Consider the following 15,922-nt stretch of genomic DNA (forward strand, 5'->3'; position numbering starts at 1 on the left):
AGAAAAACATGCACTGCTGTGCTGCTCCCAGAAAACCCCGCAAAACAAATACACTTGGAACCCATATGGTAGTAGGCCTACTGTAATGCATGTTAGGTGTGAGTTTGGTCTTTGGACAGCTTTGAGTAAACAATGACAAGAATGATATAATAAACTTCCAATACCAAAACCAAGCTGTCAGCACTCAAACAGGAACAGCTAACACACCTCCTATTTGGAAAGCAGAACAAACCAGGCTGCTAGAAATCCCTGCACAGACACTATATTGCTGGCAGAATACCCCAGCTTGGTCACACGTGAGGAAAACAGACAGACCCCCTCACCAAATACGGAATAAAGTATAGACAGAAACCAGACTGGAGACTGCAACAAACCAGACTCTATGCAATGCAACAATGAAAGAACAGAAACATCACCAGTCCTCATAAATCAAATCAAATAATAAATCATGAGACCATATAATAAAAAGAATATTGCCAAAGAGGTGATGAACACAATAACATTCAATAATTAAGAACATATAAAAGTTTAAAAAATGTTACAAACAGCAATAAAATATTTCAAAATAGCAAACAGCCTGTAAGTAAACTAATAAGGATGGAAAAATCCCCCACTTCCCTTACCTAAAAACTTTTAATTTCCAGTCATCCTGAATTTGTCATGGATTAGTGGGGGTAGAACTAACTTTAACACACACACATCCCCCCTTCCCCCCAACCCCCGGCTGGCAAGCTGCCATTCTCATACACACAACCACCCCAGGCTACCATTCACCCCCCCCCCCCCCAAATTAACATACACCCACCCCAGGCTATCAGTCACAAATACAGACCTCCATCCCAAGCTACCATTTATACACTCACACCCTGCCCCAGGCTATCACATACCCCCACGCCCACCAGGCTGCCATACAGATACACACAAAACCCAGGCTGGCAAGCACTCATTCTACTCTCCACCTCTATGCAAGTTGAAAACAGGACACTGGCACAGCACTGCCTCTATTCTTCATCTTACCAGATCACCTGCATTGCCCACACCTTCTGTTGCTATTTATGCATTTTTTTTCCCTTTAGGATAACCCCACGCAGTTCAAGCGCTTCCTGTCCTAGCCCTAAAGGCAATTAGGCCTTTCCTTTCTGACGCAGCCCCTGCCTCTCAGCCATTGGCTGTGGGTGGGCCGGCACCAGTGGGGCAGGATAGGAAGTAGCTTGATATGAAAAAAAAAAAAAAGCTGCTAGGAGGGTTCCACACGTCCAATAATTGCAGCAGGGAGCGATCGCTGAAATCCCAATCTCGAGAAAAACAAACAAAACACAAAACCCAAAGATACTGCCTTCAATGACTGGCCTCGCAGGGGAGGTGGTAGTAGAGGGAGAAAGGTACATGTGTACGCGCTCCCCTAATCTACTTCATCTGCACTGGCCCACCAGGACTTGGAAGGAGAAGGAAACCTCAAACCCGCCCACTATGCCTCTGCCCCTCCATGTGTGCTGCTCCGTGCAATTGCACCGTATGCACATCTGGTTGCACCGGGCTTGGCAGAGGTGTTTTCTTCTTGCCAGAGAGAAAAGGAAAAAAAGAAAAAGAAAAAGAAGAGAATGCTTCTGCTTTCTGCAGTCAGAGAGAGGATCCAGTTACTACAAGCACACAGTGATGGGAGTACTAACTTGCTGCAGTCAAAACCAGGAATCAGGCTCTGCCAGCAGAGCCATTTGCAAGAGGCCCACAGGCCGAGCTTGCAACCCCTACTTTTACTTTTCCCATTTTGAAACTGTGAAACATGCTGAAGTCCTCAGCAGCCAAACATGTTCTGCGTGCACACTGGCATTTACAACCGAAGAAATGCCCGGTGCTTTAATTCTTGCGTTACGCTAGGTGGAGCCACTGGAGCTGCACATTAGAAAAGGCTAGGATTTCTGACATAATATAATCCATGACTTCTGAATTAAGTGTTCAGTCAGTGTTTGAGCACACACAAATTGCAAATCACAACAATGTTAAAGTCCCCTTTTCACACACAATTTGCAGGAATCCAGCCTGCGAGAATCATCAAATGCTGACATTCAAGTGCAACATCATGTAGTTTTTTGTTGGTTTTTTTTTTTTTAGCCACTTAAAATTATTCTTGAATTACATAATGACTACCTTACCACAACACGTGTACAGCATCTTTTTTTTGCTATACACTCGTTACCATTTGAAAATATGCATTCAAAATGCATTTGCTAAACCTTCTTTCACTTAAAATTTGTGTCCAGACACACGTTTGTTTGCCATGCAGTGTCCTTCTGGTTAATCTTATATAAGCTAACAGAACATTTATATCGTGCTTGGAAAGAAATTGTGTCATTACGGCAGCACAGTCTTCTATGCACGGCAAAATTAAAAGTTGCCAGGAATTGGATGACAATTTACTCTAGGAAATGTGTGAAGCCGTACAGTTTTTCTAGCATTAGTCTACTTTGGGAGAAATAAAACATGGCCCCTTCTAGCAAGGAGGAAGATGATCAGAGGTTTTGCAGTCTTCCCCTCGGGGGTGGACTGACAAGTGATCTGGGCCCCTGACTGTCCCTCCGAGGCTATCGAAAAGCACCGTTGGTTCTCAGGCACTGTCCTACTGCCTGAATGGTCACTTTCCTCCTGCTTCCCCCATTCCCTTTCCACCCCCCCCCCCCCCCCAGAATCTAATGGAGAGCTACTGATGAGAGTGTGAGGAATGAACTATCAATGCCTGTATTGTGCCTGTTCTATGAGCAAATAGTGAATTATTGGGTTTGTTTTCTGTTATCAATCTGATACCTTTCACAAGTATTATACTGAGAAACAAAAATCAATTAATATTGTTTCATTCTTTCCCCTCCCCCCCAACATACACATTTTCCTCTTGCTTCTTAGGCCTTCCAGCTCATTCAGAATCAGGGCTGGAGCCATAAGCCTTCATTTGTATCTAGCTGGGAAGTGTCTTCCTGTTTTATAATCTGGTCATTGCAGTGACCGTCCTCAGCTGGAGACCATGCACCAGAGCTCTTTCCGGAACACTGCAATCATGGGCTGTAAACCTGGCCACTAGATTTCATCATTGCGTTATGTCAATTCCTTTTCCCCAATCCCCCTCAGGGCTGTGAATGCTGATTGTGCAGCACCCCTCCCCCTCCTAGCAGGCCTGGGGAAGGGATAGGGGTTGAAGATATGAGCTGGGAATTGAGACAGCTCCCTCTGTATGGCAGTGCCACTCAGCCAACTAGGGTAGCCCCAATACTTCGACCCACCAGAACACCCTACACCGCAAACATTCACACACCTTCCCCCAAACTCTTCCATCTAACAGCCACCAAACAACGTGCGCTATCCCTAGCTGGACCCTCCTTATGGAACTCTATGCCCACCCACCTACGCCTTGAAACCTGCACTAAGAAATTCAGACAGAACCTCAAGACCTGGCTGTTCACACGATCCTACGCATGAGCCCCCTCTTCTTATCACTCCTACTCTCCATCACCCCTCCTCTACCCCCCGCCCCCTCGGTCCACGACCGAAAACTCCTTTTCTTAACTCTCCCTCACTAGTATTTTATTGTACATAATCTATACTTGTATTTAACTATGTTTTTGTGTTTACCTATTTGTACAGCATAACCTTGGTTTCCCGCCCCCTCTCCCCAGTTTCTATTATCAGTTTCACTGTAAAGCCCTGTTGGCTACTTATTGTTCTATGGAAACCGATGTGATGTTTTCTTAACGAATGTCGGTATACAAAAACTTTAAATAAATAAAATAAAATTTCTGTAGCCAAATGAAAAGGTTTCTTAAATCCTCAATATAAAAAAAATGTTTCAGCTTTCATAGGCAGCCCATGCGCAGATTTTCACATTCAGTAAAATGTGCTCAAGCAGGTACCAAAACAGAAATGAGCCTGCACACTGAATGTCTTACAACCTATTTCTATAGTGGCTCTTTTCTATTGATGTGCTTACACGAAGCACACTTTTGTGCAATACACACATCTTCCCCATGCCAGGAGATAAATTCCTGTAGAAGCATGGGAATCAGAGTAAAATACCTCTGCAAATATGAGAAAACTACCACAGTGCTATGATAATCCCAGCCCTCTACACACTACAGCTTCAAGTCAAGTCAATTATACAATCATGTTACAAGTTACAACAAAAGCAACAGAAATCAATATCAAGACAGGACACCAAGCATTTTCCCTTCCCACTGGGTATTTATTTCATAGCATTTACATCATGAAATCAAGTGAAACACTTTCACAACAGAAAGCTGCCAGCATATGAAGGTAAACAGAGTGAAGAGCTTTCAAATATATGCCAAAATGTTTTCAAGCTGAGATTATTCTGCACAACTGAATTACAGATATAGAGAGAAGAGGGCAGTGAGCATCTGTGACATGAATTATAAGGAAAAAAGGCACTATTTAGCAGGTTGCGGATTTAGTAAAAGAAAAACAATTAAAGCACAATCTGTTTCTCCAAAATTACATTCAGTTCTGCATGAATGATGCTCACCTACATAGCTGGAGTATTTCTAAGGAATCAGAACAAATGTGAAAATATTGGTAAGTAAACGTCAACAAGCATCTTGACAAACTGAGCTCATGTCACTGACAGTTCAACATGGTGCCAAACAGAATATCCTCTTTAATGATCTCCCACTTGATCTTCAGTAAACATGAACAGCCTCCATCTCAAAAGATAGAAATTGGCAGTGCTTCCAAAATGGGTTTTCAGCAGACTGTCTGTTCATAAGTGAGACACCATATGCGCATATGATCTACCCCTTCCCCAAGTTTCCTCCGAGATATACGTGGTGCTTCAAAGGTGAAAACACAGGCAAGCTTTCATTTGAAGATGGGAGCTAAACCCTTCACAGAAAGGCAATTAAAGAAAGGATTTCCAATTTCCAATCCTTTGCTACATTTTAGCATCTGCAACAGTTTTTGCTTAGGATTTCTGTGAAAATATATACTCAGATTCACCGAGAAACTCAAATTCTCCAGCACTGCATGCATTTTGGGACCTTCCCAAAGTTTTGAGGATTGTATATGGTGGAGTCTTCATATGCATAACCAGCAGCACCATAAGATAGATAAAGTTAGTTTACAAAAGGGAAAACGTTGTAGTGCCTGCTGGTTTGTCTGTGACTTAAGAGAGTTATGAATCCTGCTCACTATAATAGTTAAACATCACTTTTTAAAAGGTTTATTTATTGGATGACACTGAATCGTAAGACAATTCTTTCAGGTGCTGGCATTATTAGATAATGCTTTCCCATTGTCTGATATTTCTTGAAAGAACTATCCAGAGCTCTGATTTCTCTGCAATAAAAGCAAAGATGCTTACCTGTAATGGGTGTTCTTAAGAGGACAGCAGGAAGTCAGTGCTTACACCTGGGTGATATCAGATACAGCCCAACATGGAAATTTGATTTCAAGGTTTCTAGAAACTTTGAACATGCCCCACTGGGCATATGCAACATGCTATCCTACCAAGCATCCACACAGGGATTCCTTCATTCTATAATTTAGCTTAGACTTTGGAAAAAAAAAAACCCCAACTCCAAAGGGAGATGGGTGGTTTTGTAAGGACCGACATCCTGTTGTCATCTGAGAACATTACAGGTAAGCCACTTTTTCTCAGCAGACAAGCAGGATGGTAGTCCTCACACATGGGGAATCCCTAGCTACAGGCTGCCTGAATGAAAAAAGATAATAACCTGAAACAATGCCAAAAACTGTTTTTGGTGGCAAACAGAAAATACAAAAAATGGTTTATCTTTTTATAGAGGAAGCCTGGAACCAAAATGGCGGGCCTTAGGGGGAATGGAGTTGGGTTCTATATATCAAAGAGACTCCTCAAGATAGTCTGGCCAAACCTGTTACCGCATTGGGAGTCCCTGCCCAAGCAATGTGAATGTGTCGCTTTGCACGTCTTCTCCATGGGGTCTGACTTTAGGTAAGCTATTGATGCTGCCATGACTCTGATACCAGATTCAGTCATGCCTGGGCATAACGGAAGGAAATGCAATCTTCTAGACAATTAGAAAGGGTGCATTTGGCAACAGCAATTCCAGGATTGATGGTGTCAACCAAAACAAAGAGTTGGGTGGACTTTCTAATTGTTTCAGTCTACTCCAGACAGAAGGCCGACTCTTGAAATCCAAACTGTGTAGCACTTGTTCACTTTTGGGGACAGGTGTCCTGGGGGATAAAATATTGGAAGGACGATTGACTGATTAAGGTTGAAGTCTGACACAAACAGACCGATGTGATATAGTGCGCTCAGGCTAGCGCACCAGTTAACACTATTGGACACTAAAATAACCCCCTGATGCAATACAGGTATTAATGCGCCCAAAATACGTGTCCAATTAAGTGCATATCTAATAGCGCTCATCACATGCACATTCCAGTATCAAGACATCAATGCTGTTAATGCTTGTGCACTGATGTGCTGCAACTTATGATCCATGGAGAGGCTTGCAGCTTGGGAGGCAGGAGGAGAGTCCACATCTTTCTATAATACCAGAGATGTGGAAATGATTGATACTTGGACCCTCTGAAATTGATGAGATTCTGAAATTGCATGGAGAATAAGCTCTCCTCACCACAGGAACACTTCAGGGGATTCAAGGCTGCCAACCGAATGTCCCCACTCTCAGCATCATTCAGAGGCAGATGCTTTTTGGCCTTCCACCTCATGCATGACATTGAAACTCTATGATGCTGGAATCAAATATGCTGAATCCTTTGATATCTTTGGATGGGAGGAGACAGACTCTGTCCCCTTTGTCTTCCCTGGTGCTAGTGACCGATATACCTCCTGGTCCCTCAATGTCAATGCCTCAGATGGGCCGGAATTACAAATTCCAAAGTGTTTTTCCAGGAATGATGCTCTCTAGGTGCCAGCTGCGCAAAGGGGAAACCCCCAAACGTTGTGCTCAGCCTCCAAGCAAAGGACCCATCATGGAGGTTTGTGATAAGCAAGAACCTTTCACACATGGGGAGAATCTGTCCTGTCAAAATCACAGTTTTTCTTCCCTTCCAGGGTAATGGATGAAAAGTAATGCAGCAAAATTAAATAACGCAATGCTTCAAAAAGAAGACGTTACTAGTGCCGCTGCACCATGCGGCTGCCAAAAAAACCTATCTGAGTAACTATAGGGAGAAAAAAGATTGCTGGGCTCCATGAAGACATATAACTTCTAGGAAGCAGACTGTTCCCAGCAGGACAAACAAAGAACTGCGACCAGTGGGCTCTGCAGAAAAGACTTAAAGGGACCCCATATGGACACCTGGTAACATGGCATGCTGCACATGTAAGGCATGTTCAAAGTTCCTAGAAACTTCAAAATTAAATTTCAATACTGGGCTCCATCTGATGTCATCTTTGTGAGAGAGCTTCCACCCTGTTTGTTCTCGGAGAACATTTTACCTATTGCAGACCACTTTAATAACTTGCATATGAAGAACTGAATATTTATCACTTTATTAAAATCTACAATATTACAAACTTAGACTGATTGTAAACCTTTGGGAAAGACTGAGATCCAACTGTTAGAAACTAAAACTCAAAATGCTTGAAGTTAAATATATGCATAACTAAGATATGAAAAACAGAGAAACAGATGGTATCACTGTCAATCACAGAACTTTGCACTGTAGAATCATCCACAAAGTGCTATTTCCCAAGGCCAAATCAATAGACATAACAAAAGCCAACAAAAATAATTATCTATGGTAAACAAAATCTCTCGCACTATAATTGCCCATCACAGTAATAACAAGAGGAAAAGAGATGCAATAGATAAAACTTTAAATCGGTTGTATATTAAATCTTTTTTTTTTTAATTCAATGATTTCATGTTGGTTTTTGAAAGAATCCAATCTTCCTTATTTCCTAGCAACAGAAATACTGGCACAACATGAGATTAAAAACGATATACAAGGTTTTTACCTCTTATAAATATCCAGCATTTGTTTCAGTGATTAGATATAAATCCACATTTTATAGCACAGCTAGGTACTGTCAAGCTTTAAGTCAGAGTGGATATTTAGCACCTTATAACGTTTTGAAGAACTGTTCTGAGAATGGGTACACAAAGTGATGTATACTAGGTTTGTTACTGTAAATAAGGGTAGTACTTGCATTGTTGCACTTTTTTCAAAACAAATGTCAATTCCTCTTAATTTTTTGCACTAGAAAAGATTAAATCTTATTTGAAAGAACAGGTACTTAAGCTAATTCTTCAAATGTTCACCATGCAGATACTGAAACTCTAATTCCCTAATTATTGGTTGTGTTAAAAGACACTAGGTCAAATATTCCATTGGCACATGAAGAGTGTTAAGTATTTGCCACAGGAACGTCTGAAAAACATTATAAAGAATGACTGAAGTGTTCTTTTCTTTCAGGATCTGGAACCTCAACATGCACACGCTTTTAAACATTTACTGAATTATACACGAGTTAGTAAAGCCTCCTGAGCATTCCCTTTGCTTCTTTTCAAGCAACTGAGCCCTAACAAAAACACACACACACACACACGCCTTATGAAAATTCAGGTATGAAATGTTGCTTCTCTGAATATTTGTTTTATACATCTGATTGGAAGTTACATCATATCTTCTACTCAAACATCTGTTTGCTATTTTTTATACACTTAGGATTCATACATTCTAGAGGTATTGCACATTACTGATGATGGCAACTCATGATACTGCAGCAGTGGCAAAAGACAGAAGAGCTGGATAAACTTATAACAGCTTCACTGCAGTTCCCACAAGTCAGCCACCAGAATGGGAAATAAGTAGATTTCATATTTTACGCTATTAAAGTTGAACAGGTCATCAAGGAAGTGCACTTCAATGATACATAACAGTTAAATCAAACAGGAGGTGTAGCAATTAGATGTGATGTTTTCACTTCACATTTAACAAAAATGGTGCAAAAACACACTTTAAACTGTATAACCTTTTGGTCCAAATACATAAAATCTGCAGTATTTACAAGCACTGAATTCCTTTTGTAAATGCAATCCTTTAAAACACACTATAAAGCACCTTATTAAAAATATTCTACAGGTAAAAGAGTAGGAAAACCCTAACTATACCACAGCTCAGTAATGTATGAAATCATTAACATCGCAATAAACAGTTATAACAAATAATCCATGGAACACCCCATACAGAATTCACTGTATTTTTATATCTGCCTATAAACACTGGCAGACATTGAAATCATGTTTTCTAGAGTTTTCCCAAGCTAGGTTGATAGGGAAGAGGAATATAGGGAAAATACTGCCTTGATTCTCTAGTTTTTACAGTATTAGTGGCTTTCAGATTTTTTTATACAACTGTCTAGTAATTATTTCTATGAAACCAGTGTAAATATAAGCTTGTTTAACAGCAGCAACAGTAGAGTTTTTCAGAAAGATTAAGTTGATAAATCCAAAGATTTCATATGATGACTCTCAAAACCAAGTTGCTTACCTGTAACAGGTGTTCTCTGAAGGCAGTTCACCAGTCACATACGACCTTGAAGGCCCATCTAGGCATGTGCAGTAAGTCCCATAGCATGCCTCAGTTCTGTAATTACACAAATGAGCTCAACTCCAGAAGGGGAGAAGGGCAAAACTGCATGATGTGTGAACTGCTGTCTTCAAGGAACACCTGCAGGTCACAGGTCAGCAGTTCACTCAAGTCACACACACTGGACTTCCTGGCTAAGGGTGATCTTCCAACAAAAAAGGGGGGAGCAACAACAATCCAAGAGGGCAGAACAGCTTTTTGATGCATTTCAACATTTTTTTTCCTAAAGAAAGACAACCTGAAATGGGCCCTTGGAGGGAGACGGCAGGCTGAAGTTGGACTCTAATCTTTGAAGAGATCCTGGAGAATAGACTGCTCAAATTTGCTGTTGCCTTGGGAGTCTGTACCTAAACAATAATGTGATGTAAATGTGCAAACAGACGTCTATGATGCAACTCTGCATATCTCCTCAATGCAGGCTAACCTCAGATGGGCACCTGATGTAGCTATGGCCCTGACATGCCCCTCAGAGGTCAAACCTGCTTGGTCATTAAGTGAAGGATATAAAGTCTGCTCTCCCAACAAAATTTTCTTTGAAACAATCCCATGATTACTGAGGCAAAATGAACAAAATAAGCGGAATGGGCTTTCTAAAGGGCTTTCGTCCACTCCAGATAGAAGGTGATGGTTCTCTTACAATCCAAGGTGTTCAGGGCTCATTCACCTCTGTTGGCATAAAGCTCTGAGGAAAAAGTTATAATTGACCAAATAAAGTGGAAAGTCAAAACATTAGGAAGAAATTTAGGATGTAGGTGCAGCACCACTAAAATATGATGGAATTTAGTTCAAAGTAAATGTTACTAGGGCTTGAAGGTCAGCTAATTTAGCTGCAAAAGTACTTTGCAATGACAGCTAGACATTTTGTGAATAGTCAGGCGTCGATGCTAGATGAAATAGTAGCACATTGTACCAGAGATTATGTATCCCAACAATGAATTTGAGATACTTTCTATAGACTGGATGTGTGAGTCTGCGTGGATGCCTCTTCCAAATCAAGACAGCACAGTCAGTTTCCTTTGTTTAGAAACTACAAAAAAAGCTTCCTTTGGCTAATGAACACTGTTGATGTGACTATCTACAATAAAAGTTTTTCCTGTTGAAATGTGTTGACCAGTGATTTACGTCTGCCACGCAGCAGCTACGTTGATATCTGGTGACGCATATTAGCCCACTCTCATCCTGCCTCCAGCTCCAACCTCGTTTTGTCAGGGTAACTTTGTGTGGACAAGGTTAACCGGACAAAGGGGATATAATAGCTAAAAGGTTCAGATTTATGTGGATACATGTCAATTTTTACCTGCATAAATCTTGAAACAATGGAACTGTCAAGTCTCTCTCCAAAAGGAAGTTCTATTAACAAAAAAAAAAAAAGGGAGACTGTGGATTCTGGATGAGGTAAACCCCCCCCCCCCTGGTTTTCACTGGGTATCTGTGTGGGGTTTAGCGCTTCTATCCTTGCAATGAGGTCTAAGGCTCTTGTTGTTGCCTGGGCCAAGGCAGATCCTGGAAGCACTTCCTGAAGCAGAAAAATTGTTTCCTCGATTCCTGACTTTGGAACTTCCTTGATTGGCTCGGAGGTGATACTGGAGAAGACCTGAAGTGTTGAATAGTAGGTGTGAGGCCTTCCATAGCCTCCTTGACTATTTCCAGAGAGATTCTCTCCACTATATGGCATGTCAGACAGCCTTTCCTGCGCATCTATAAGGCTGCTAGACAAGCACGGCCATGAAAGTCTTTACTTATCTATAAAGCATCATATGCCCAACAGATAAGATACTTTTTGTATTCTTCACCCTGAACCAGCAGTGAACATAATTCACCTTAATCCTCTTGAAGAAGGCAGTTAGTGAATCTCTTGTTACCGTTTGAGAATGTTAGTTCTGAACCATGTAGGTCTGGCAGGTTGCTATGCAGGACTGGAGTGTAGCATTTTTTTATGTTTCCTATCAAAATGATCCAAGATCAGACAGTGAAATTCTAGGGGCTCCAAGGCATGAGTCAGACTTCCTGGGATGTTTCAGTGTAGACCTTACCCTTAGACTGGCATGGCAGTTGGGACCAGTCTAATCCATCAACCATCTGGACATGGTATTTAGTGTCTGCTTTCTTACCAACTGGGAGAATAGTGTGATATTTCCCTTGCACTATTGACTTTTGGGGCACCCAGGTACCTGAGGAGACTGAATAATGTGTCTTCCTTGACTTGCAACTAAATGGGAACCAACTTAGCCATGGTCTAAACAAAATTTGAAAAGGGGAGGTCTTCAGCTTGAGACCTACTCCTTGCCTGTGGAGGGAAGTTTAAATGAAAATTTCTCTTCAGAACAAAATTTCCTTTGACTTAAAAGGCAAAACCCATGAATGATTAGACTCAGATTCACTACTCTATGGAACTGAAAGTGACTTTCAATAGTGCACTAATCCTAGAGTCCATCATATTTTGATACCAATAGATGACTCTTGGGGCAACAAAGCTGATGGTCAATGAATTTCTGAAGAGGTTTCTAGCTTAAGAGGCTGTTTAACTATGGCTCGGTATGCTTGGTACAGACATTGGTCCCCGATTTTTGAGGCTCAATGAAAGATCCAAAATGCTCAGCAGCACAGGAGAGAAATGAACAGATCACTCAAGTAGTCAGTCAACACATGCTGCTTGGTACTGTTCGTTTGCTGAGAAATCACCTCTGCTATCTAGCCTCTGAAGCTCCTCCTTGAACACTACTGATCTGAAAAGATGGAGTTCAGCAGGATAATTGACTGTCTCAAGGTGTCCCTACAGCTCTAAGATGGACCTCCAGAGACCGAAGTTGTGGGTCAATCTTCTCCTTCTGTGCCATTTCTCTTGAACTCCGTACTTCAGTGCTCAGAGCTCGACACTTGGCCAGAGACTGGAGAAGACAATGTCATCCTCAGGCCTACCCAAAGGTTTTTGGTGCTGAAAGAGTCAATGCCTTCCTAAGCATGTCTGAGCCTCTAGAGGATGTTATGGCTCCAAGGTTCTTGGTTTCTTTGGCAAGCTTGGTGTTGGACTGGTGGAGCTGGACTTGAAAACTTCCCCCAAATAAAAGTGTAGTTTCATCTGGTGGCACCGGATGGCCCTTAGTAACATATTGGAGTAGATGCTGTAAAGGAACACCTTATGATCCCCAACCAGACATTTGAAGGTCCCTCTTAGGATGGTCATTGATGGACATTTGACTATAGTATGGGCTCTTCTTGAAGCCGTTGGTAATCTTCTCTGCCACAATCAGAAAAACAGATGATGCAAAATCAAAAGATGATGACCCTCGAAAGACAAAATGGGGCCCATGATTGGGAGGCCTGTCAGAAGCTGCCTCAAGGGGAACTGCTGACACTACTTTGAAAAAGAAAACAAACCTTAAGGATGCTGAAGAAACCCATCTAGGAACTAAGGAGGGAGGAAAAGAAAAACACTGAGAGCAAGTCATAGTGTGAAAAACTGCCAAAATTACTGCACAGAATAGCAAAAGCACAAATGGAGCACAACTGTCAGCACCAATGGAAAAAGATGAACTGAGGCATGCTGTGTGGCCACAGGAATATAGGAACGATCACATATGCCAAGAGGTGTCTCCAAGTCTTCTCTGGAAATCTCTGGAAAAAAAAGTGTTTTGGTGTCCACACCCTGAGACCTTGTCATCCATATGTCTGACTTCAGTGAACTGCTTCCCTTCAAAGACAAATAAAGTATCTGTGAATTGGTTTACACGGGTAAGATTTGCAATTCATCAAGTAATAACTAAACTAAAACCAGTATTATTAACATTCATATGAATGTACAAACCAAATTTAGGTGACATGAAATAAAATATTTCTCTTCACAGAAGTTCAAAAGGAAGGAACTATTAATGTGCTTCTGATACTAAGCGAAGCTCCCAACCTAATGCCAGGAAGTTCAAAATAGCTTAAAAATGTCTTTATAAACAAAGCCACACACAGAACTACAGATAATACCTGGCTGGTATCATCTTTTCAAATTCCCCACAATGCCCTGAGATCCAATGTCACAACACTGATATGTAAGAGCAGTGGCAGCCCACTAGTACGAATAAGCAATGCATTTTAGATCATGCCTGCTACTGAGAAACAGCTACTGGGAAATGTCAAATGGAAGCAGTCAGAAAGGAAAGAATAATTTTCTCCTCAGCAGTTCTTTGGTGGGCTCTAGTAGCTGTAAGAGGGTGACAGGAATGATAGGGCCTGCACTAGGTATTGTGGAAATTTTAAGATTGTGCCTACCAGGAATCATCTGCATTTCTGTATTTATGTTTATAAATTAACTCATAAATTATATATTTTAAGACAAATTAGTAAAGTGGGGCTTATATTTTACCAAAAGCATTATCATGGGTTCTCCCCTTTACATGAAAACAATTGCTCTGAAAATGAAAAACAAATGGTTTTGTCTATTTACTGAACATTGAAATTAGAACTGCTGTGTTGTATATTTTTGCAAGTGTAGGTTTCTGTGGAGAAGGAGCACTAGCTCCCACTATTAGGATTAGTTGTAGCTGAAGTGTCGGCTTCTGTAGGGCTGACAATCCTATATTACTCCTCTGATATGCACCACAGCCCACTATCTCAGCTGAACAGTGAAATGTCTCAAAGGTACATCAGCGCGCGGGTCTCCAGGGCTGACAAACGGCATGACCAAAGGCTTAGTCCATTAATCTAAGTGTGTGTTCTTAGTTTGGCTTAGGATAAATCTTTTCGTAGAAAAAGTTTTGTGCAAGAATGTAGAGTTCACCATCTTTTTCCCGTACTGCATGTGCTCTGATGAACTGGAACTGCTCCAGTGCAAATTCATAGAACTCATTCTCCATCTTCCATATTTCAGACTGCTGCAGCTTTGCAATGGTTTCTTTCGTGGGAGGCTTTTTCTCAGTTGTTTTTCTTAGATGGGATTTCTTTCCTAGAAGTAAACAAAAAGAAAAAAAATGCTGAAATACAAAATCCCTTTTCAAGATAATTGCAGTACCAGAGAGAAGAAATGAAATCTATCAATTCAACATACAATTCATATCAGGAAATTATTTTGCCTTCTCCACCCTGTACAGGTACTCTATAGGAAAAGAAACGCAAGGAATAAGTGTCATCAGCTTACATTTTGAGGTCTTTGGCAGGCTTCATTTACACATTGGGTTTACATTTTGGGCATTCATCCTCAAAAAAGACATTCACATTTTAGATAAGGTATAAAAAAAAAGTCACTAAGTTACTAAAAGAACTTTGATGAAAAAGGGGGATATTTTTCTTAGAAGAGAGATTGCGGGAGGATTTAATTCTAGTGTACAAGAACATTCATAGGCTCTGGATAGACCTAGCAGGCAATCTTTTTATCCCAGAATCAACAAACAAGGTGAGCATCCTCTAAAACTGAATAGACTGCACCATCCTTAGAAGTATGGAACAGTATATATATATATATATATATATATATATATGTGTGTGTGTGTGTGTGTGTGTGTATGTTTATATACACACACGTGTCATGAGAAGTTGAGAGTCCTTAACATAGTGAGTAGGGGGAAGGTTCATTAAGTCCAGCCCTATTAGTTACCTCCAATGCATTCTACATCGTAAAGCCAATCATGACACCAAGTGGTAAAAACACACACACACACACACACATATATATATATATATATATATATATATATATATATATATATATATATTGAATGCATTGGAGGTAATTAATAGGGCTGGACTTAATGAACCTTCCCCCCACCCACTATGTTAAGGACTCTCAAAACTTCTCATGACAAGAAAATATGCAAGCTCCAAATCACAAAAGACAGAAACAAGAGGGTTTCTAAAATATGTTCAAATCTGGTAAAATCTAGTTGTAACACGCTCATATAGAAAGTTCAAGATAACTCAAAGCTCTCTACATTTTACTTACTTTATTAAGCTAAATTAGGCTCAAGAAATTTACACAAATTATCTACTGAGAGAGACAGATACAATAATCATTTTAGGATAAAATTAAATGGAATTATGCTGATGAAATGGAAAATATGTCCACAGGATGAAGGAACATGGACACAAATATACAGGTAGACTGAGATGCCAAAGGCTCTACCTTAAATATCCCGTTACCAATGAAATATTTAATAGTAGATTTTCACTATTTTTGCTGCTCTAAATTTTAACCTTTGGCAGGAGGATGTATTCAATACCACTCTACAAAGGGTTCCCTTTAGACGGTTTTACATTTAGAAATGTCATATTACTAGAAACTCCAGTCACACTGAAGCACTAACTCTAGGTTACTGATGACATTCACAAA

General features: G+C 40.6%; 1 protein-coding gene across 4 annotated transcripts in view; it reads right to left on the reverse strand.

The window, feature by feature from the left end:
• Positions 1 to 8,602: 8,602 nt before the first annotated feature.
• Positions 8,603 to 15,922, reverse strand: part of HS2ST1 (heparan sulfate 2-O-sulfotransferase 1) — a 220,205-nt gene continuing 212,885 nt past the window's right edge. For 3 of the 4 annotated variants that reach the window (XM_029618977.1, XM_029618979.1, XM_029618980.1), the window contains one exon: positions 8,603 to 14,542. In XM_029618977.1, the coding sequence (XP_029474837.1) occupies positions 14,316 to 14,542 (227 nt within the window). In that variant the 3' untranslated portion in view covers positions 8,603 to 14,315. The remainder of the gene's footprint in view (positions 14,543 to 15,922) is intronic. The other variant, XM_029618978.1, reaches the window with a different exon arrangement.

Source organism: Rhinatrema bivittatum, chromosome 10 (genome assembly GCF_901001135.1).
Source record: "Rhinatrema bivittatum chromosome 10, aRhiBiv1.1, whole genome shotgun sequence".
Lineage (NCBI taxonomy): Eukaryota > Metazoa > Chordata > Amphibia > Gymnophiona > Rhinatrematidae > Rhinatrema > Rhinatrema bivittatum.